Below are 21830 nucleotides of genomic sequence, written 5' to 3' on the forward strand. Positions count from 1 at the left end.
AGCCTAATTAAAAATCGAGTTTTTGTTCTATGAGCTCTGACCTTCTGAGAAATTATATTTTTACTTGATACAAAAACCATTTGTACATATGTTTAATGTCTTTGCTCTGAAAGGGACTATCAGTAAAATATCAGCGGGGGGTACTTTCCACTTTATGTATTTTGTGTAACTCGAGAACACCCCCGACGAAGTGCCTCAATTTGGAATGGTCTGAAGGAACCTTAGGGTAAAAAATCACTCTTTTTTTGGTTTTTCTTATGCGTTTCTTTATTCCCATTTTGTATACAAAACCTACAACATAAACGGCAAAATTTGAGCGCCCGAGGGCTTGAAATTCATTGCAATGCTCAGCGTTTTTATTTTGTTTATTATGACAAAAAGTTTACGGCTGTGCCTTTGGGATTTCGACGTCGAGATCCAAAGTGCTGAGACCACAGAATAGATCGCTTGCGATACCGATATGTATCCATTATATTATACGTACATTGTACATACTCAGAATCTCCATGAAACGAAGTAATATTTTCCATTTCAACTAACAAGACTAATGTAGTCGGTCGTTCAGCAAGGCTGACACAGCCGCTTGGGGCCACTTTTAAGCTCGAGTATTTGATACTCCAGGTTGCTTAAAATTCAGCCCAGTTCTCCCTATAAGTATGCATCGCAGTCCAGCCATAGATCCCTAAAAAAACAGTCGAGAATTCAATGAGGATGTATAATGATGATGAAAACTATCTGAACATACGGATTGAAGAAGGGCGAACGGAGTGGATACGTTCGCTTAGACGTTATCGTAAAACCCGATTCCAACTGCTCGGTTTGCTGACGTGGCGCAACCAAATACTTGTCCGCCCGCTCGCTGGCCGGTTGATACTTGGCTGCCGCCACAGCGTTGAATATTCTTGTGCTCCATATCTCCTTTTTCGGGGTCTCGTCCGGCGACGACCTTGGGGAGACAGGAGCCTCCGGGGACGCAGGCGAATCTACAGATATTTGAGATTCGGGATCGGCAGAAGTCCTGCTCGGGAAAACTATCCCGTGTTTGACTTTCATGTGCATCAGGAGGAAGGTCCGCCGCTTGTAGCGTTTCTTGCATGTGGAGCACTTGTGCTGCTTCGGCACATTCTTCTCTGTCCGATTTGCCAGGAGATCTTCCCCCCCGTGGAAGTGGCTCTCATGGTATCTCAGCGACTGACGGGTGCTCAAACGCTTTCCGCACCAAACGCACTCGAAGTGACCGCGTTTGAAAGCCGGGGGTTTTGCATTGGGGGGTTTGGATTTGATCGGCACTGACGATTGGGACTTCCCTGCACCAGCATCCTGAGTCGGATCTTGTGCCTGAGATGGGGGATTTACCAAGACCGGTGGTTCCTCCACCGATCTGGACATTGTTTCCGGCACACAAAACTTTTGCACTTCAAGCGGAGTATGTTGTTTACAGGGAATGGCGCTGAGCATTGGTTGAAGAGAAAACTCCAGAGGGGAGTGCGGTGACGTTGGAAGTTTCTGGGGCAGTTCGACAGGCCGGTGTCCAGAAAACTGCAATGGTGGCTCATAACTCGTGCGTTGAACAGTTAAGTGCATGGGTGGTGGCTGAATCAGATTCTGATGAACCGCTGGCAGCTGAAACGGCATTTGTGGTTCGAGAGGCGGTGAGTAAAGATCCAGGGGTGGCTGCCTGCCAAACTCCATAGGATTGCTATAGTGGGCATGGTGATGACAATCTATGGCCCCTTGATTGATGGAATGGATTAAGTGCTGATCTATGGGATGCACGAACGGCTGATTCATTGGCTCAACAAAGGGTATCATCAACGGCGGAGGTTCCTGCTCCTGTGCACGCCTTGTATTCCAGGAGTGAATTTCCGCTGCATGTTGGGTGAGGTGCTCCTTGAAGGATTCAATGTCATTGAAGGGCTGTTTGCAGAGGTAACACGGAACACAGAGCACGGTTCCTTCGGGAACATTTATATATTCATTGCGAGCCAGAAGCTCCTTGACCAGCGGCATATCCATGGGATCCGTGGGTGAAAAAGGTGGGGAAGGTATGCCGGTCGCAGGTTGCGGGTACATCCTGGCGGGATGGCCAAAGGCTTCCGGTTGGCGATGGTTGTGATGATGATCCATGTGCTCCGTCTCTATGATCTCCACATCGCTATCACTTTCTGCGGTCATGGCTTTCTTTGATTGGTGCAATTATAAACTGTGTGTACGGTCGCTTTCAAGTTAAACTCACTACGGGACCGGCAACGCTTCTTTACAGTTAGACTCGATCTACATACATATATATGTATGTATGTATGTATGTGAATACAAATCTCCAAAGCCCAGCGCACAACTGCACAGCTCGACGTCTCGTTGCGGACTGAAATAAAAAAGGCGATCACATTCTATTTATGCGACTTCCGTTGCCTGCTCGTTTGCTTAGAAGTACGTTTAAGAATCACAGCTAAAATACAGCACGATTTACTTGAGATAAGGGTGAACAAATAGGCGTTTAATTTTTGCATCATATTATGCCAATCATTCACAGTCCGGTCCCTTTAATCGTTTTAAACTGTTAAGAATAGTTTACTGATAAGCCTTTATCATTTGCTAAAATGTTTTGGTTGTATAGAGGAGCAATGTCATAAGTGTGTACCCTTTTGTGATGCCTACCATGCCTTGTGGAATCGCAGGTATAAAAGGACACCCAGAGATAAGAACGTTTATTCTTTTATATATATGTATGTACGTACATATGTATGTAGATATGTATGTATGTATTAAGGTCATAAATTATACAAAAGATGGAGAAAAAAACCTGTACGATATTGTACACTCCTTTATTCGTTGAATTAGAACTTGAAAAGTTGAAAAAATGTTTGTCCGCTTTTCTTTTTTATCGAACATTTTGATTTAAATACCACATACAATTTGTTGTGTTTTGCACATTATTTAAACCCTGGTTATAGTAACTTATCCAAGAGAAACTATCATTTAATATTAATGTCTCTCGGGAGTACATACCTGGCTTACATGAAGATCGCTTTAGTCCGTGAAAACACGCATGAACGTGCTCGAACTCTACTGTACCTAAGGATACACATGTTTCGTTATTTGTTCGTCCGCTTGGAAAGTACTTTACCACTCCCGTTTATTCACACGTTGGGTTACTCATTCCAACAAATACAATAACATTGTAATATTATTTCTTTCAACTATTGACAGTGTGCCATTATATTGCTAGTGTGCTGTTTCGGTGAGGTACATTCAAAATTGCTACCCTATACAATTCACAATCGTGAATCAAATTCCCCGAGTTTCGCCGCGTCATTAATTAGGTGGGATAATCGCTAATAGGGCCAACGAGCTTAATATATCAAAGATCTGATACCACATGGCTATATCGACTCAGCTGGTCACTAAGTCTCTCCTGCCCTACAAATATCTCCTTCAAAGATGTGGCTTTTATCATATTTTTGAGGGGCTTTAAGAGGCGTAAAGAACAATATGATCGGTAATTTATATTGTATTACATAATAAAAACTAATGAAGATATGATAAAGAATTGAAGGAAACGAATACTTTTTTTAAAAACTTTTTTTAAAAAAAATTTATTCGTATTTTTATTGAAACTCGATTAACGTAAGGTGGACAGTACCTTCTGCATGGAATAAACTAAATTTTAGCAATTTTTACACAGTTCTAGACCATGGTACAGTTTCCCAAATGTAAAAATTTTACTTAGTTTTATTTCCGAAGCTGCTCTTTTCACTTCTCACCAACAATTCTTAATTTGATTGAGTTTGCGTGATTGTGCGAACTACTCCATGACTTTATATAACATTACCGCTGTAGTATTAATGGAATTTTTTCAAAACATTGATGTCTAGTGTTTTTTGTCTTTCACCTTTAAAAAGGTACACTCTAATGAAATGCAAAGCACTATATTTCAAATAAATTTCTTATAAGTTAAATTCATAAATAAAGCATTCCTAAATCCGGATAATAGGAAATTTTACTTTGTCAAGCCGAACTTTACTTACCATTAAAATTAATAGATAATTAAATTTAAGCATTTTTCATGTTCATAATTTCTTTATTTACATAATAGTATGACCCGATGTTTCTTAAAGGTATGAGGCATAGAAAATTTGCATACGTTTCTAGGCAAGTTAGAGATGTCCTTGTCGATTTAAACGACTAAAACGGGGGCAGATTTTATTTTAAAAAGTTTAAATTCCAATAAAATAATTAATTCTATTATTATGGTCTCTGCGAGGGTACAAAATTCAACATTTTGGCTTACCTATATGAACCCTCTTATCAACATTATTCAGATTCATTTATAGAAGTCTTAGAGGTCATTAAAATCTATTAAAAATGACTATATATTATTAATTGGTGTAGAGATCTTTCCGCAGTTGTTTAGGTGTTGCATATTCATTTTCGATTTTAATCTATTTGAAATGTCTCCTTGTTGATAAAGAATCGATATATTCGACTTTCAGATATGTTACAGGGGGCGTGCAATGCAAAAATTTTATAAGCACAGATGTCACTGGAATCTCTACGTTGAATATGAACATTTTAGCCCTTATACATAGGTAACGAGATCTTGACGTTCTTTCAAACGACAGACGGCTAGTAATCCCGATTCTTTATAGGTTCTTTTACCTATTATATACGTAGTATACTGTTACGTCGCGCGACTTTAAATTTTTGATAGAAATGTTTATGGTCTGTTTTATATTGTACGATAATCTAAGCTTTGTGTTCGTGCATAATGTTTCTCAGGCACATTTTTAAATATACAAATGTGTGAAGGAATTTTACATATAAATAAAAACTATAGCAAGTTGAGTCCTTCGGCTTAGAGAGTTTCGAGAAACTCATAACTAAGCACCTCATATCATCAATAACGAATAAATACCGTTTGTACTTGAAGAAAAATTAATTTTTCCTTGGCAGTATCTAACTAACCTTTTCTAAGGATAACGAAATTATAATGACGACCAAGTCTGTTATTTTACTATTATTTAGGGAATCTAGATAGTTGTACACCAACCACTTGATTTAATTTTAAATTGAGAGAGAACGGAGTACATATTTGTTATTCCTAATTCCTGTTCCTAACAAGATATTCTGCTAAAAAATATACAAAGAAAAATCGTTTCTTTCTGAATAAAGACTGAGTATAGACTCTTAATTTCTAAATGAAAAAATATTATAAATAAAATAGAGCCATTTTATAAAGCTTTCAACTTAATCAAATGTTTAGGTTAGATTTTCTGATATTCTTCTGAAAATTATTATTAAGCCATCAATTCAGCTTTTCTTACAATATATATACAATGTATATACCTTAAAATCATTCAGAATATTAATCATGTTTCATAGCATATTTTATTGCGTTTTTTAAAATATTTGTCGCTTTGTGAATTGATTTAAGCTTTCAGTTCAGGCGAAAGATTGAGTTTATAACCAATCCGATGTCGGCAGATTTCGGAGACTAGCATTTATGAGATAATTAATCCAAGCCTCATATATTTGGATCTTTTGATTTTAGATGAAAAATTTGATACGAGATTTTCAAATTCTATAAATCAGTATTAAAAGTATTTATTTTATCGCCTAATTTTGAAAAGAAATATAAAAGTACTATCATGGTTTACCAGCTAAAATCCGACATTATAGTGTTAGCGGCCCACCGTTGAAAGTCATTTAGTAACACGTGTGTTTTCGCTTTTAATAGATATTTGAGATATATAAAGATATATATTCGGCGAATAAAGCACTTTGAAGGCATCAATTAAGGAACGTGTTCAAGCTTTTGCAAGCTTGTTTATTCGTTGTTTAAAACGCTACAATTTGAAGTGACTAGCTAGTAATGTGACATTGAATTTTTTGATAAATTTAGTACAATCGCTTGTAGGTCGTCAGTAAAACGAACTAAATACTAAACCTACTCCTTAGAGACAGGTTTGCAGGCGATCATATACACTGGAAAAAGTCCCTTGGGAAAGTTTTGTTGTTTGACCTTGCGCACAATGCGAAATCCGGCTTCCTTCAGGAAGTGTTCATAGCTGTCCAGAGGCCTGGTAATGGAGGAGTCCTCCTTATCCTCCACCGCCTTCTTCGAGCTGCTCACGTTTTCCTTCATACAAAAGAAGGCTCCGGGCGCCAGTCCCTGCTTGATGCGACGGAAGAACGAGACCAGATCGCGGTCTGTAAGATGACCCAGCACCCACTGGCTCCAAACGAGGTCATACTGCTGCGAAGGCGTGAACTTTTGCAATCCGACGTTGTATATGTGTCCCACCTTTCCACGGCTCACGTCTTCCGAGATGCAGTACTCCCGTGCTTTCTCGGCAAAGGCAGAATCCTGCTCGACGAGATCCACGCAGCTGAAGCGTGGGATCAGGAGATTCCGAGTCACCCGACCGATGCCAGCTCCGCAGTCGAGGGCCAACCTGTTGCCCGGCACGCGGATCTCGCGCAAGAACACATTCGATCCCTGTATATCGATGGCGCTGATGTAGCCCAGGCCGCCAAGCATCCCGTTGACAGTGGCCGGAATCTCCGACCAGTACTTCTGAGCTTTATTGTAAAATTCGGGCTCCGGTGCAGCAACTTTGGTCGCACTATCGCTGGAAGAAGGGGATGCAGTCTTGGCATCGGAACTTGGGGCTATACTGCTGTCTTCCTCATGCTTCAATGGCTCCTGGACGTTGCCTGTGGTCTCGTCCATCACCATCTTTAACTTATCTGAAAGCTGGGCTTCTAAAGTAGTCGTCATTTTCGTCAGGATTTTGAAGGCCGCATGCTTTGTTTTGTTTTAGTGAGGTAGCCAGGGCTCCTAAGCACGGCGGGCCATTTGGGTTTTACGAAAGAGTGGCAACCCTCCCCGAATCAGCTGTTTAGCAAGCAACAAAATTATCGTTTTCTTTATGTTACTTATATTTTTTGTTTAATTTGTTCATTGTCCGGACAAAATGACTCTCGATTTGGATGCGACTAAGAAAGATGACAAGTTGCTGATCGCCACCATACAGCAGGAGTATAAAATTCTGGCCGAATAGTGAGTTCTCAGAGTACACATGTAGTTTACTAGGTGGTGAAAACTAAACAAATTTTATTTTTTATGTTTTAGCAAAATGATTGAGTCTGAGAAGTTGAGTGGCATATATGTGATACCCAGTTATGCTAACTCCTTGCGTTAGTCTACCTACATACATTCTGTATGCACTCTTTAGCTAATTCAACGTTTTTTATAGAGTGGTTCGGAGTCTTCTTTGGGCGACAGGGCTTGTATACGGAAAGTGTTTTTCGGTTCACTATTTTGCTCCCAGATCGTTTTCCCGACGACAAAAGCCTTCCGGTGAGTAGAATCGGCAATAGAGCAAGTGGATATAACTTTATAAGTCCCTCTTAGACCATAATATTCCAGCAGGATGTGATTCATCCCCATGTGTGCCCGTACACCCACAGTTTGGACGTGAGTCACGCCTTCCCGGAGTGGCGCTGTGGAGAGGATCATCTTTGGCAGCTTTTAAAGTACCTGCAAGCCATTTTCTCCGATCCCTTTGACAGTATTCGGGGCATTGAAGTAGATAAACTCAAAAACAGCGAGGCTGCAGAGCTGCTGATCACCAACAAGGAGGAGTATGTGGCTCGCGTACAGAAAAATATCAAGGAGAGCAAGGACCACATATTCGACACCCCGCCCACCGAGGATCCGCACTATATAGTATTCGAGAAGTTTCAGCAGGACGTGCACGGGCCCGTTCTGGATCGCATCAAGGCAGGGAGAAGCAAGCAGACGGAGCCTTCGGTGCAACAGGCAAATGGTGGACATGCAACTGGTCTATCATGGGTTAAGGAGGGCGAGTTTAAGCCCCTTAGCATTGAGTAAAAACAATATACATATACTCTGTAAGTTAGAACCTATCGTTGTCTCAATTTTAATCGATTAAAGTTATTCAATTACTTACACTCCTCGTTCATGGGAAACCGCTTAGTATTGCAAACCCACTCGTTCTGCAGCTCCAATCGTTCTCCGTTCCATCGGAAATGGGTGGGGGAAGCCTCGCCAGCCGGGAACTCAAAGTGCTGGCTGAGCTCTATGGCTAGTTTGGAGCGGACTAGGCCTATTCCGCCCACCTGTGGCGTCGCTGGATGGTAGACCCTTCCGGTACGCGGATCCATGTATAGTTTGTGGGGTTCGTAAGGCAGGGTTAGGACCTGCCCCGAGTGCGCATAGCTGAGCACCTCCTTGTCGTCCTTCCTTAGTTGTTCAGTAAACACAACAGGCGTGTCATCGCATCTAATAAAATTCCTTTCACGGCCACAAAGGGAAATGTATGGAAATTCGCTTTCATATCTATTTGTTTTGTTCAGCCGCAGGCGGTTGAAAAAGAACTTGAGGAAATCTTTCTCTTTAAAGCAGCTGGTGAAGTTTTTCATCTTTGCATCGTCCAGAAAGAGCTGCAAAAAATGTTATGCGAATTCAGGCACAGATTCATAGGTGAGAGACTCACCATTCCCTCATGATCGATGAAGTAAAAGTATTCACGTATTTTTGGCTCCGGAGATTGACCTTGGATATACTGTACGTACCGACAAGATGTGATTGGAGATCTAACGACATTAAGGTTTATAAGGGATCTAGAACGTAGTATAAACATTGTTTTCAAATCCGAGTTTCTTGGCTTTCTCAGCTTTCTCAACAAAAACAGCTGACTTTTGTTTACTACATTCATACATATGTAGGTTAATTTTCCCATTATCAATCTTAAGTTTTTGGGTTTGCTGTTTCTTGTTTCTCATAAGACTATGGATATGTTTGGGAGTATTTTTTCTTTATTTGCATACTTTGGCATCGCGGAAAAGTTACCAATCATATACAAAAATAAAAAACAACAAACACTTAATTAAAAAAAAAACTATGTGGCTGCCTATTAAAACCGAAATTTAGTCAAAAAGCTCACGTTTGGTTTAAAAGAGCGACATGAAAACAACTGAAAAGTATGCTAACTTTTTAGTTGACGACACATTTGTTAAAAGTTTAAACAACATTTTGGTTTTATTACTAGATATATAAATTGTAAATAAATTTGAGTATAAGAATTATTTTTAGAAATATTAAAATAACATATGTATAAATACATTTTTAAAGGTAACCTTAAATTTGTTCTGATAATGTATAAAACAATACTAAAAACATTCCATTTAAGGAAGATGAATAGTTTTCGTCAAGACAAGATAGTTTTTATAGTGGTATATGGGTGTTAATAATAGATAACTTGAAGGTCGCTGCAATGTGGGTCTTACTTCACTTTTATCATACATATTTCAAACGTTCCAATATAAAGCAGTATCGAATTTGGACTTTGATATATTTATTCTTTGAAATTTAATTAACTTAGTTTTTGCTTATCGCAGTACTTGTATTTTTGTCCTTAAAAAAATACAAAATTTTTTGTAGTCCATAGCTCTGACTTTTTATTGTCTTGCACCGCAGAAATCTTGGGGACCGAAACCTTGGCAAATTAATACATTCGCATGCTTAAACCATAAATCGGAGCAGTTAAATCAAACAAAAATGGTATCATTGTCTGCATGAGCAAGTTGAAGTACCAAAATAAACGGCACGTGTATGAACTGTTTTGGCTTTGCAGCGACAACCGAATACTCTGCTTTAAGTAAACCAATAAGTAAATTGCATCGAACTGTAGGCCCTATAGAAGATTGCAATCCCCATTGAGGCAGGGTATGTATTAAAGTTTAATTCCCCGCCTTTGGAACTGATAAGATATGGTATGTCCAGTAATTAGGAATGACTGGCTGGTTTTGCACCATTGGCCTGATAGATTATGAAAGATTTCCATTCAGACGGAGGCGTGGCCCTCTTATCTGCTCACCAATACGCTAAAAGTGTGTGGAATCATTTTTAGAGGTGGTGTTAGTTAACCCTATAGGTTGCTATATTTCTTCAATCTTATCTCCAAGCTGCAGCTTTATTGATTTTCATTTACTTCTTTAGAAGCAAAGTGTATAAAAATTAGGAGTCTTAGTTGTGGAAATATATGTATGTATGTATGTACGCGCAATTACAATCATTAAATCAGCATAAAATAGTCGATTTAAAGCCCAAGTACACCGTTTCTTGCACGCAGATACCCTACACTCCCCAGTACAGCATAATCTGGCACTAATTTGTATCTGTATCTGCCGACTCTCGTACACAACATCATTCTTGTTGGGCCCTCTTTGGGTCTTTCGGTCTGGTGATAAGACTGCCCAGGTTTGTTATGCCCACAATCGCGCGTGCCGCAATATAAAAATATAAATCTCAAAGCACTGATATAAATGTGTCTACCTACATATGTATATCGTATACATATACCCACCGGCAAGATCAATTTTTTAGCGAGGGAGCGCGAGAATCTGCTCAGTGAGCCAATACTGGCGATAACAGGGAGCGTAGTATTACTCGCTCCCTGTTATCGCCAGATCTGGACAGCCATTTGGAGTCGTACGATTCCTCTGACTCGTAGACCCACCGGCTGTTCATATAACAAGCTTCACGCGTCCGATCCCGATCCCGATTCCAACGCCCAGACCATTCGAATTCACTGCACAACACAACACAACACAAGCTCATAATGTTCTAAAAGTTTCCACGAGCATAATAGATACGATATGTATCACCCTGATATAGGGGTGTTTATTATTCATTTCCTATGCCTGGCAATCGTGGGATCGAGGGAGAGGTAGAAAGGATGCTTTTGCAAGGATTTATGTACAAATGCACATAGACAAGAAAATAGACATTATTCATAAGGTTCGTTTGTTTTCAGTAGGCTATTTCCATTCGATTATTCGTCAGTCAGATTTTAAATTTTAAACGTTTCGAATTATCTTTTGGCCGCTATTTATAAATTACTGCTCTTTTAAATTTATCTCTATGGTTCGAAAAGTGAAGTAAGTCTATAAAATGTGGTGGAGTTTTCGGGCTTTCGGGAGCTGTTCCATGTTGGGGCTCGGAGCACAGCTGTTTCTCTCCGCCCGCCTTCCCCTCTCCGGCTTCCAATGTCAAAAGAAAGTTCTCTCGTGCGACCGGCATACGGCGACGAAAACAGCTTAGAGCTAGGCCAAAGTGCGATGATGTTCCAGTCACTGTACTGGGTACTAGTGGGGCATATCCGATCCGAGCTAAACGAGTGACAACTAGATGAAAGCCTTAGTGATTCTATATTTAATGTGTTACATTAGAAGTGAGGCAAGCAAAGTTGCAATGTACGGTTTTTAGTATATAACTACTATAATATATATAATATGGCCTATATGGCTAAGAGGTAACATAACATTCCATCCGCACATTTCACTCGAGAACAAATCATTGCCGGCAGGGAGCACGCGCAGACCTCGAAACTGCGAGAGGAGCCGCAGAGATTGGGAGCGGGAGCGCCACCGAGAACGTTCCCAGCTGAAACCACCACGACCACTCTCCAACGGAACTAGTCAAAACTTTCGAGTTTGTGCGCTCGACCAGTCCGACGGACAGCTTTGAAGTGAACGGTTCGCGAGTTCCTGGGCAGAAAGACGGCATCGGAGAATCAGAGTGCAGCAGAGCAACCGTTTGCGAACTCGTGCTGTTCTACCTACTCTGACCAAAACCATATCAAACCAAACCAAACCAAACGCAACCTTAAGCCCAAACCCCAAAAAAAAAGAGGCCGCCAAGTTGACAAAGCCTCGCATACATAGGATACATAGGAACCGTGAATTTGTATGTGCTGAGTTCGGTACATAAGCCAAAGAACCCACGTTGACTCACGACCCGTTTGAAATTGTTTTGTAGTGCTGGAGGAGCGATTACCCACTTTGCGGAGCCGCCAGGACCACGAGGATAGTTCCTTCGGAACTTTCGCTATCAATAAGTAAGTCGCCGGTCGGTCGGCGGACCCAGGCCAAGCAGACTGCGTCTATCGAGCAAGTGCATAGCCATTTAATTGCATAATTTGTGCTCAATTTCTTCTTCCACTCGGTTCGGTGGGTTCCTTTCCCCAGCCCTTTCTCTCCGTCGTATCCATTGTAATTTGCCAGCGTCACTCTCTGGCAGACATGTGTTAATTACATTTTATTCTATTCTATTCCATACCATACCATACCATACCATGCCGTACCGTACCATACCCCCATGCCCAAACACACTCCCAATCCCAGAGAGGGAATTGTGGCTGTTTTATTTTCGGACTCATCCTACTTTCTGCCCAATATTTATGACCTTCTTATGGTTTCGCCATTGGGGAAACGTGTTTGTCGCACGGCCAGACCAGCTCACAGATCCATAATCTATACGTATTGTGCGCGATTACTCGGAAATTATCTATTATGCGCAGTGTGATCAGGGATTGCGATCGCGGGTGACCCGAAATTTAACCAGTTTATGGCACAGTTGGATTTGTTTGATTGCTATTGATTCGCCGGGAACGACACTCCGTCGACACTTATATGGAGAGCTGGACCCGGACTAGTCAATGTCAAAGCTTCGTATCTATCAGCTTTTCATTTGGCGTGATAAGGTCTAGAGTCTAGACTGGCTGCTCAAGCAAATAAAAAGTTTTCGAACGAGTGTAGGATTTGAACCTTTTGCTGGTAAAGAGACAGTTTTTTCAAAAGCATAAGAGCCTGGGCTTCATAAATTAATGGCAACTAAATAGCATCGACTTAACTTGCGAAAATTGTACTCATGATTCCACTGTACTCCACCTCCTTATCAGTCATTGCTATTAACGTCTATGTATATAGCTCGTTATTATATAACTATAAATCTGGAACCGAAATTCTCAGTGTCGCTATTAAACTTAGTGTAAATCAAATCTTCAATCTTAAATAATAGTCTATGTAGTAGTTCAGAATGCGGATTATATAACTTTAAACCTGGAACCAAAATTCTCCTTAAAACTAATTCCATTTAATCGAGTTGCAGAATACAACTAATAATCGGAAGTAGCAAAGTCAATATTTTATCCTCACTTTTTGGCGACCAAATCAATGTACGACCCACATTCAAAAGCGACTTTGACCTTAGCAGCTTGTCGTTCAAGATCATACGTTTATAGCACACACAAAATCATAACACGCACATTTCCCTGTGCAAAAGTTGGTGAACAAAAGCAAAGCGTTTAAGTGACTGGGACATTCCAGTACTATTACTGGGTAGTTAGTGGGCTATCATGTTATTATTACATAATCGCTCATTCCGATGTGCAAACACAATCGGGCTTTGGGTGGGTTTCTGGCTGGGTTTTGGTTGGGTTTTGGTATGCCGTGTCAACAACGTTTTCGTGAAATTGCATGAGATTGGCTTGGACTGCGCCTACTTTTCCTCCAGAAAATATGAGGGAACACACCCAGTTAACAAGCCACAGGATAATTGATATCCTGTAAATATTGGCAAAGTACAGCACGAAATTAAGCTTATGCCAAAGGTGCTAAAGTAATCCCAGGAATACCTGAAATAAACCCTGATTTGCATGCGAAAATACGTGTTATTTTCACATCATGCTAAACAATTTTAGCCATACATTCTTGTCTTTATTCTGATGCTAATGCGCTTTAATTTTCAAACACATTAGGGCAACCAATGCGCTGGTCCTAAAAAAGCTTAAAGTATTATTGAAACGTATATAGATATAAATTCTTTATCGCGGATCGATATTTAAATGATTAATTGCAAATCCTTTCAATTTCTAACGAAAGCGAGCTTTGCTCTCCGATTATAATTTCCGCTTGCGCCTGAGATTAGATTTGTCGCGCTCCATAGATACCAGTTTCAAAACTTTTATTAACCTAGAAATCATTGCATATTCAAGATTATTTCTTAACAAATGTGTGCTTTCAATCGATTCACATTGACTTCTCACTTCCCTGAATCATTTAGACTGATGATATTATGAAGCCTATCCAGCTAGATAAGGCAACTTACTTATATCGCGAAACTATTCCATATGTTCGATTCTGAAGTTATCAGGACTTCGTTTCGAAACCTCGAGCAGAGTATACAAATTTGGGATGTGGTTATCTTGTATCATTAATGGCATTCCTAAGGTCTGGCAGTCGAGTGCTTCTTCCGCTCTATAAGGTGACATTGGGCTTATCTTCCCAATAATATTACCAATGGGTTTTGAGCATGTTTGTCAGATTTAGTAATTTATAACACAATCGTGAGGTAATGTGGTGCAAATTAACAGAATTAGCAAACGAAATTGATGTTAACAGAGGAAAATTTAATTAGAGTGGACCAAACCGAAGATTTCCATCACGTCGCGACTATTTATAGATTCCAAACATGGGGGCCCCCAGGAGTTCCATATAAGTGTGCACTCCCACTGGGAATGATAATATTTACTACGGACCGACCTCCGAAGTGTTAATAAAGCGGGCTTATCGTCTGCTCATTATCTGCACCTGTGTCACACATCCAATACATGTGTCAACATTGGTTCTAGAATCTAGATTATCTATGGACTCCTGGAACCCCTGGACCCCGAGAACCCCACTATCATCGGGGCATGCACTTCACGTGCGGGTGCGCCGACCCACTCATTTATTTGCAACTACGAATGGTAAGCACTCCAATTTGTTATCAAATCGATTAGTGGCCAAAAGATCTCCTTTGGATTTAGTTCACCCGACCAGTTCTCTACTATTCTGCCTTAGATTCCTACTCACTTTAAGTAGGTTTTCGTCTGGCATAGAAAGTGGACTTTGTCAACAGGTTTTTGTCCAAGTACAGACGAGCCCCTACCGAGGTCTACGGACTAGAGAGTACTCACGGTTTGAGTCCGATTTGGATCCGGAATCTGAATTGCAAAGCCGGTCTCTGACGCACCCTTGCACCACTAAGCCCGTATGTCCGTATGTCCATCAGTCTGTTTCATCGCTGACTGGGACTACAAACCCCATTTGAATCGTTGATAATGAGCAAAACAACCTAAAAGCTAACAGACATATAAATAAATAAAATATTTTATGGCATGTGCGGCACAAGCCACTGACAACCACGGACTGTGGATACTCTCACCTCCAATATGTACCTTAAATTATGTGCTCTACAGTATATGCTTAGTTCGAGACTGGGTTTTATGACACTCAGTATAAAATTACACTAAGACACAAGGATAAAACAAAAGCTTTAAACAATATGGAGAGCTAAGAAAACGTATACATTTCTCTAATATTTACAAGTGTATATATAATACTAATGAATTAAGTTGTGTATATGGTTAATAATCTATGTGCTTATCTATGTATCTTTTATTCCCTGACCACTGTTGATCCAAGCAGTTAGAGCCACTGAAAATATCTAACTTCAAGTGCGAAAACGTGCTGCAGCAGTAGCTAATATTTGTTGATCTATTACTAAGCCAGCTAATGTACGTAATGATTGAAAAATAGGCAGTTTCATTACTTTAATTAGTGGAACTTTTCGGAGCTTAAAACGCATAAGAAAACACAAACTGAATAGCTGGCATTTAATTGTACAAGTTTGTCGTGCATTTTAAAACTCGCTTTGAATTTTGATCACGTGAGTCAACTCATATTAATGAGCAGACCGATTGTTCTGTTAAGTGGAATAACACCAAAGTAGCAAGCGATGGACTTTGGTCAGAAGATTATATTTGTACTTAGGCCCACAGATGAGGTCGAAATTCTTGAAATACAGATCCCGATCTCGTACAGGGAACCACTCTTTACTTTCAAACTAAGTCAAGAATGAAACACTGTACACTACATTTTTTAAAAGTAATCAGCAGTCGTTGTAACTCGCTGTGTTCTCAGATTTCCAATTGCAACAACTTCCAAACGAGACCTTCTAGATCCGCTTGTTTGTTTGTTTTACGAAAGTAATGTCGATAACCTTAAGGCATTTGGCAATCGAGCTTTCGAAATGAACAAATAATTAACGCGTTAAATGCAATCTTTTGATTGTAAAGCATTCATTATTATTATTCATTATTTCTCCCTCCATCCCCTCCTATTAAACCCAAATATTGGCGTGGATGACTTGAGGTGGCTAAACCGATTGTTGTGACTGTTAAAAAGTTGTTTTATTCCAAAACCAGGTTTCAGTGTTACAGTTACTTGAATTAAAATACGTTCATAAACTAAAACACCACATGCTAAGATACATTTCCAAGAATTGGGGGCACTAATAAAAGTTCCAATAATCGTAAACTCGCTATTTAAATATGACTGCTCTTACTTGTAGATACATTTGAGTCCACGGCGGGATCACTATGTTCATTCCGGCTGCCCAGTCCGCGTACAGGACGCTGCGCAAGACGCAGCCGCGTGTCCGGCTCAACGCCTTATTCAAAAATGGCTATTCCAGCAAGGTGAGTTACTCAGATGGGGTCTATTTAAACGTAGTAAAAATCCACCCCTTTTTCCAGGTGGAATACCAGCCCATCCGGTCGGTGCTGGTGGCTAACCGCGGTGAAATCGCCATCCGAGTGTTCCGTGCCTGCACAGAGCTGGGCATCAAATCGGTTGCGGTTTACTCGGAGCAGGACAAGATGCACATGCACCGACAGAAGGCCGACGAGTCGTACATAGTGGGCAAGGGTCTGCCCCCCGTGGAGGCTTACCTCAACATTCCAGAGTTGATCAGGGTGTGCAAGGAGAACGATGTGGATGCCGTGCATCCCGGATACGGGTTCCTTTCAGAACGCAGTGACTTCGCCCAGGCGGTGATTGATGCCGGACTGCGTTTCATTGGCCCCTCACCCGAAGTCGTCCAGAAGATGGGTGACAAAGTGGCGGCTCGTGTGGCGGCCATTGAGGCGGGTGTGCCCATTGTGCCCGGCACCGACGGCCCAGTGACCACCAAGGAGGAGGCACTGGAGTTCTGCAAGAAGCACGGCTTGCCCGTAATCTTCAAGGCCGCTTACGGAGGCGGAGGTCGCGGAATGCGCGTCGTTCGCAAAATGGAGGATGTAGAGGAGAGCTTTCAGCGAGCCAGTTCCGAGGCCAAGGCCGCCTTCGGCAATGGAGCGATGTTCATCGAGAAGTTCATCGAGCGACCACGTCACATTGAGGTTCAACTGCTGGGAGACAAGGCCGGGAATGTGGTGCATCTGTACGAACGCGACTGCTCCGTGCAGCGTCGCCACCAGAAGGTGGTGGAGATCGCCCCAGCGCCGCGCCTGCCCATTGAAATTCGGGACAAGATGACGGAGGCAGCAGTGCGTTTGGCCCGCCATGTGGGCTACGAAAACGCCGGAACCGTGGAGTTCCTTTGCGACGAGTCCGGAAACTTCTATTTTATCGAGGTGAACGCCCGCCTGCAGGTGGAGCACACGGTCACCGAGGAGATAACGGGCATCGATCTGGTGCAGTCGCAGATCCGCGTGGCCGAAGGCATGACCCTGCCCGAGTTGGGATACACGCAGGATAAGATCGTGCCTCGTGGATATGCCATCCAGTGCCGAGTGACCACCGAGGACCCGGCCAACGACTTCCAGCCCAACACAGGTCGCTTGGAGGTCTTCCGATCCGGCGAGGGTATGGGCATTAGGCTGGACAGTGCGTCCGCCTACGCCGGAGCTATAATTTCCCCATACTACGACTCCCTGCTGGTGAAGGTGATCTCGCACGCCAGCGATCTTCAGAGCTCTGCCTCCAAGATGAACCGTGCTTTAAGGGAATTCCGCATTCGCGGCGTCAAGACCAACATCCCCTTCCTCCTGAACGTGCTGGAGAATCAAAAGTTCCTGCACGGCGTCCTCGACACCTACTTCATCGATGAGCACCCGCAGCTGTTCAAGTTCAAGCCCTCGCTCAATCGCGCCCAGAAGCTGATCAACTACATGGGTGAGGTTCTGGTTAACGGACCCCAGACGCCTCTCGCCACCACTCTGAAGCCTGCCATCGTGTCGCCCCACGTTCCCGAGGTTCCGCTGGGTGAGTTTCACGCGCCTTACCCTCTAGAGGATCCCCACTTAAATGGCATGTGCTTTTCGGGTTCACGCTTGCTTGTGTGGCTACCACTTAAGGCAATCGCCTCTTTCCGAATGTTTCAGGTATCCGGAACAGGCGGTAGCGGGGTCCTCTCACGAAGCATTGTACATCCCGGTTAAAAATCTATTTTATATTAGAACGATTTAATTATTAAGAGTTGTAAGCATAATCTAGCAATTTAGTAATTTATGAGTACATATTTGAAGATTTTAGACTTAATTCAAATTCAAAACCATATCTTTTGTCCAACTTGGTACACTGCTTCGTGTAAGGACCCTAGGGATACTCAATCTATTAAATTGATGTACTATCAATAGATAGATATACTATCAATTTAATAAATCCCCTATGCACTTGTTTTCAAAAGTAATCAATGAAAAGGCATGTTTGTTCCACGCATCTCCTGTGAAGTGTTCTTTGCTTTTCTGACATGCTTTAATCGAACCTTTATGTTTTTACTCTTTCAACTATCAATTTTTGTTGCATCTGTTATTAATCAACCAATTCCGAATCGAAACCGCGTTCGCCATCGAATCGGCATTTGCAAAACACCAAACCAATATCACACACCTATGTCTGTACCGACACCAATCAACAACGATTCAAAATCGCACAACACACCAAACCCACGACCACGACCACGCCCACTCCGCCTCTTCCACATGCGGTACGCTCCCATGATCGAACTCATATCCAACGAATCGTAGATCTGTCCCCGGAAGCTATAGAACGCGAAGAACGTGGCGAGGCAAAAGGTACGTTTACTTATTTATCCCGGATTTACCCAGGACATTTGTACATACGAGCATCTATCATGTCGGTTTATGTGGAAAGGGTATCCAAAGGTGCTCCTAACTCTTTATGATAAATTAGAGGCATAGTTTATACACAATTAAGCTCCAATAACTCAAACCAGATACAAAACCCCCTTTGGGAACACCGAGCTATAGACATATTAATATACATATAATACACATATGTGATTTGGTGTTTTAGTATAATTGCATTTATCGTCATTTTTGGGTTTAAGCTAATTCTATTCATAACATTGAATCAATTGTATTTTTTCAATTTATTAATTATGCAGCTTTGGTTTTAGCAGCTTTTGATGTTCAGCTTTTATGTATTAAATTGGTTTTAATGTTGTATTGGCCGTAACCGTAGATGTCCCATATTTAATGATATATTCCCGTAAAAATATTTGTCTATATAAACCTTATAAGCGGGAATATATCGTCTTACCTAAAACAACAAACTGATATGATTTTATGGTGTATGCAGTTACGGAACCACCAAAGGGACTTCGCGAGGTCCTAGTGTGCGAAGGTCCGGAGGCGTTTGCCAAAGAGGTGCGCAACCGAAAGGAATTGCTGCTCATGGACACCACTTTCCGCGATGCCCACCAGTCACTGCTGGCCACCCGCGTCCGTTCCCACGATCTGCTGAAGATCTCCCCCTACGTGGCGCACAAGTTCAACAATCTGTATTCGCTGGAGAACTGGGGCGGAGCCACCTTTGACGTGGCGCTGCGCTTCCTGCACGAGTGCCCGTGGGAGCGCCTGGAGGAGATGCGCAAGCGCATTCCGAACATTCCCTTCCAGATGCTGCTGCGCGGAGCGAACGCCGTCGGCTACACCAGCTATCCAGACAACGTGGTCTACAAGTTCTGTGAGCTGGCTGTGCAGACCGGTATGGACATCTTCAGGGTGTTCGACTCGCTTAACTACCTGCCCAACCTGATCCTCGGCATGGAAGCCGCCGGCAAGGCGGGCGGCGTGGTGGAGGCGGCCATCTCTTATACCGGAGACGTCAGCGATCCGAAGCGCACCAAGTACGACCTGAAGTACTATACTAACCTGGCTGACGAGCTGGTCAAGGCGGGCACCCACGTGCTTTGCATCAAGGACATGGCTGGTCTGCTCAAGCCCGAAGCCGCCAGGTATGTCTGCAGGGGATTTCTGTTATTGCTGTTGTATACTATTTCGTTTCCATCCCCTGAAAGGCTTCTGATCACCGCCATTCGCGACAAGCACCCCGACATCCCAATCCATATCCACACGCACGACACCTCTGGAGCGGGAGTGGCCTCCATGCTGGCATGCGCCAATGCCGGAGCTGATGTGGTGGACGTTGCCGTCGACTCGATGAGCGGCATGACCTCCCAGCCGAGCATGGGAGCCGTAGTGGCCTCCCTGCAAGGCACTCCGCTGGACACGAACTTGGATCTGCGCACGGTGTCGGAGTACTCCGCCTACTGGGAGCAGACCCGCACCCTGTACGCTCCCTTCGAGTGCACCACCACAATGCGGTCGGGCAACGCCGATGTCTATCTCAACGAGATACCCGGCGGTCAGTACACCAACCTGCAGTTCCAGGCCTTCTCGCTGGGTCTGGGCGACTTCTTTGAGGACGTAAAGAAGGCCTACCGTGAGGCCAACCTGCTGCTGGGCGACATTATCAAGGTGACGCCCTCGTCGAAGGTGGTAGGTGATCTGGCCCAGTTTATGGTGCAGAACGAACTGACCGCCGACCAAGTGCTGGAGCGGGCAGAGGAGCTGTCGTTCCCCAAGTCGGTGGTGGAGTACTTGCAGGGCTCTATTGGCATCCCGCATGGTGGATTCCCTGAGCCCCTGCGTTCACGAGTCCTCAAGGACATGCCGCGCATCGAGGGACGTCCGGGAGCCGAGCTGAAGGACTTGGACTTTGACAAGTTAAAGAAGGAACTGCAGGAATCTCACTCGTGCATTACCAACCGGGACGTCATGTCAGCTGCCCTCTACCCGCAGGTGACAAATGACTTCCTGAACTTCCGCGAAAAGTATGGACCCGTCGACAAGCTGGACACTCGTATCTTCCTCACTGGTCCCAAGGTGGGCGAGGAGTTCGACGTACCTCTGGAGCGCGGGAAGACGCTGAGCGTGAAAGCTCTGGCTGTGTCCGCCGATCTCAAGCCCAACGGTATCCGCGAGGTATTCTTTGAGTTGAATGGCCAGCTGCGCGCGGTTCACATTCTGGACAAGGAAGCCGTTAAGGTAGGTTCAGTCATCAGTCATCTGTAGGTAATGAAATTCATACCTTTTCTTTTCTTCCGCAGGAGATCCATGTCCATCCCAAGGCCAACAAGTCAAACAAGAGCGAGGTAGGCGCCCCCATGCCCGGAACTGTCATCGATATCCGCGTGCAGGTTGGCGACAAAGTGGAGAAGGGTCAGCCTTTGGTCGTGCTCTCAGCCATGAAGATGGAGATGGTGGTGCAGTCGCCATTGGCGGGCGTTGTCAAGAAGCTGGAGATCGCTAACGGAACGAAGCTGGAGGGCGAGGACCTCATTATGATTATCGAATAGACAGTGCTCCGAATCAGAATGTCCCTTGTCTAAGCTGCCACCGCACACACCCAATGTAAAATTAAGTCAAACAGTGATAATCTTAGGGATTCTGTCAGTTCGATTGACCATAAAATCGCATGTGTCTATTTTTATATGAATCATATTCATTCATGTTTCAGTGTTTCCAGGATCAATCGACCATCAGTAAGTGGTAAAATTTCTAGCTGTCCCTGCCAAAATAGATCGAATTGTATAAGTTCGAGCCCAAGTATATTTGTAAATTTGTCGTAGGGCTTTTCCCGCAAGTCATTTGAGTCAAATTTGTACGATTATGGAATTTTTAATTCGCAAACACCTTTTTCGAGATTCCCCTCTAGTAAATATGTAAGTGGTTATTAATGTATATTAACTATTGTGTAATAAACGTTATTCAAAATAAAAAGTGACGCGCTTTTTTTCTTATTGTGCAATTGGTGAGTAAACACCTCCA

The 21830-nt window shown here is 42.9% G+C and overlaps 5 protein-coding genes across 10 annotated transcripts; 2 read left to right on the plus strand and 3 right to left on the minus strand.

Annotated features, from left to right (window-relative positions):
- Positions 1-240: 240 nt before the first annotated feature.
- Positions 241-2366, minus strand: LOC122620830. The gene is made up of 3 exons (XM_043798479.1): positions 2237-2366; positions 746-2181; positions 241-682 (listed from the first exon to the last, which is right to left on the minus strand). The coding sequence occupies exons 2-3, from the start codon at positions 2173-2175 to the stop codon at positions 649-651; spliced, it is 1464 nt and encodes a 487-aa protein (XP_043654414.1). The 5' UTR covers positions 2176-2181; positions 2237-2366; the 3' UTR covers positions 241-648.
- Positions 2367-5794: 3428 nt separating this feature from the next.
- On the minus strand, positions 5795-6854 carry LOC122611532 (alpha N-terminal protein methyltransferase 1). The gene has a single exon (XM_043784682.1). The coding sequence runs from the start codon at positions 6779-6781 to the stop codon at positions 5948-5950; it is 834 nt and encodes a 277-aa protein (XP_043640617.1). The 5' UTR covers positions 6782-6854; the 3' UTR covers positions 5795-5947.
- On the plus strand, positions 6854-7975 carry LOC122611535 (protein crossbronx). The gene is made up of 4 exons (XM_043784687.1): positions 6854-7063; positions 7136-7200; positions 7260-7363; positions 7418-7975. The coding sequence occupies exons 1-4, from the start codon at positions 6978-6980 to the stop codon at positions 7895-7897; spliced, it is 735 nt and encodes a 244-aa protein (XP_043640622.1). The 5' UTR covers positions 6854-6977; the 3' UTR covers positions 7898-7975.
- Positions 7804-16216, minus strand: LOC122611533 (UPF0598 protein CG30010). 4 transcript variants are annotated; one of them, XM_043784684.1, is made up of 3 exons: positions 8523-8879; positions 7977-8469; positions 7804-7915 (listed from the first exon to the last, which is right to left on the minus strand). In XM_043784684.1, coding segments are annotated over exons 1-3 (741 nt in total). In that variant the 5' UTR covers positions 8769-8879; the 3' UTR covers positions 7804-7913. The 4 variants fall into 4 exon arrangements, with proteins under 4 accessions (XP_043640619.1, XP_043640620.1, XP_043640621.1 ...); XM_043784685.1 differs by adding an exon at positions 14829-16216 and having other exon boundaries at positions 7912-8469; positions 8523-8649; XM_043784686.1 differs by having other exon boundaries at positions 7912-8469; positions 8523-8649; positions 8747-8920.
- Positions 10948-21782, plus strand: LOC122611531 (pyruvate carboxylase, mitochondrial). Of its 3 annotated transcripts, XM_043784679.1 has the most exons (8): positions 11528-11776; positions 11849-11927; positions 16265-16391; positions 16449-17958; positions 18723-18770; positions 19297-19954; positions 20018-21047; positions 21110-21782. In XM_043784679.1, exons 3-8 carry the CDS (start codon positions 16293-16295, stop codon positions 21356-21358), a joined length of 3594 nt encoding a protein of 1197 aa, XP_043640614.1. In that variant the 5' UTR covers positions 11528-11776; positions 11849-11927; positions 16265-16292; the 3' UTR covers positions 21359-21782. The 3 variants fall into 3 exon arrangements, with proteins under 3 accessions (XP_043640615.1, XP_043640614.1, XP_043640616.1); XM_043784680.1 differs by lacking the exons at positions 11528-11776; positions 11849-11927 and adding an exon at positions 10948-10968; XM_043784681.1 differs by lacking the exon at positions 18723-18770 and having other exon boundaries at positions 11529-11776.
- The last annotated feature ends 48 nt before the right edge of the window (positions 21783-21830 follow it).

The sequence above is a fragment of the Drosophila teissieri genome, chromosome 2L (assembly GCF_016746235.2).
Source record: "Drosophila teissieri strain GT53w chromosome 2L, Prin_Dtei_1.1, whole genome shotgun sequence".
NCBI classification, from domain to species: Eukaryota; Metazoa; Arthropoda; class Insecta; order Diptera; family Drosophilidae; genus Drosophila; species Drosophila teissieri.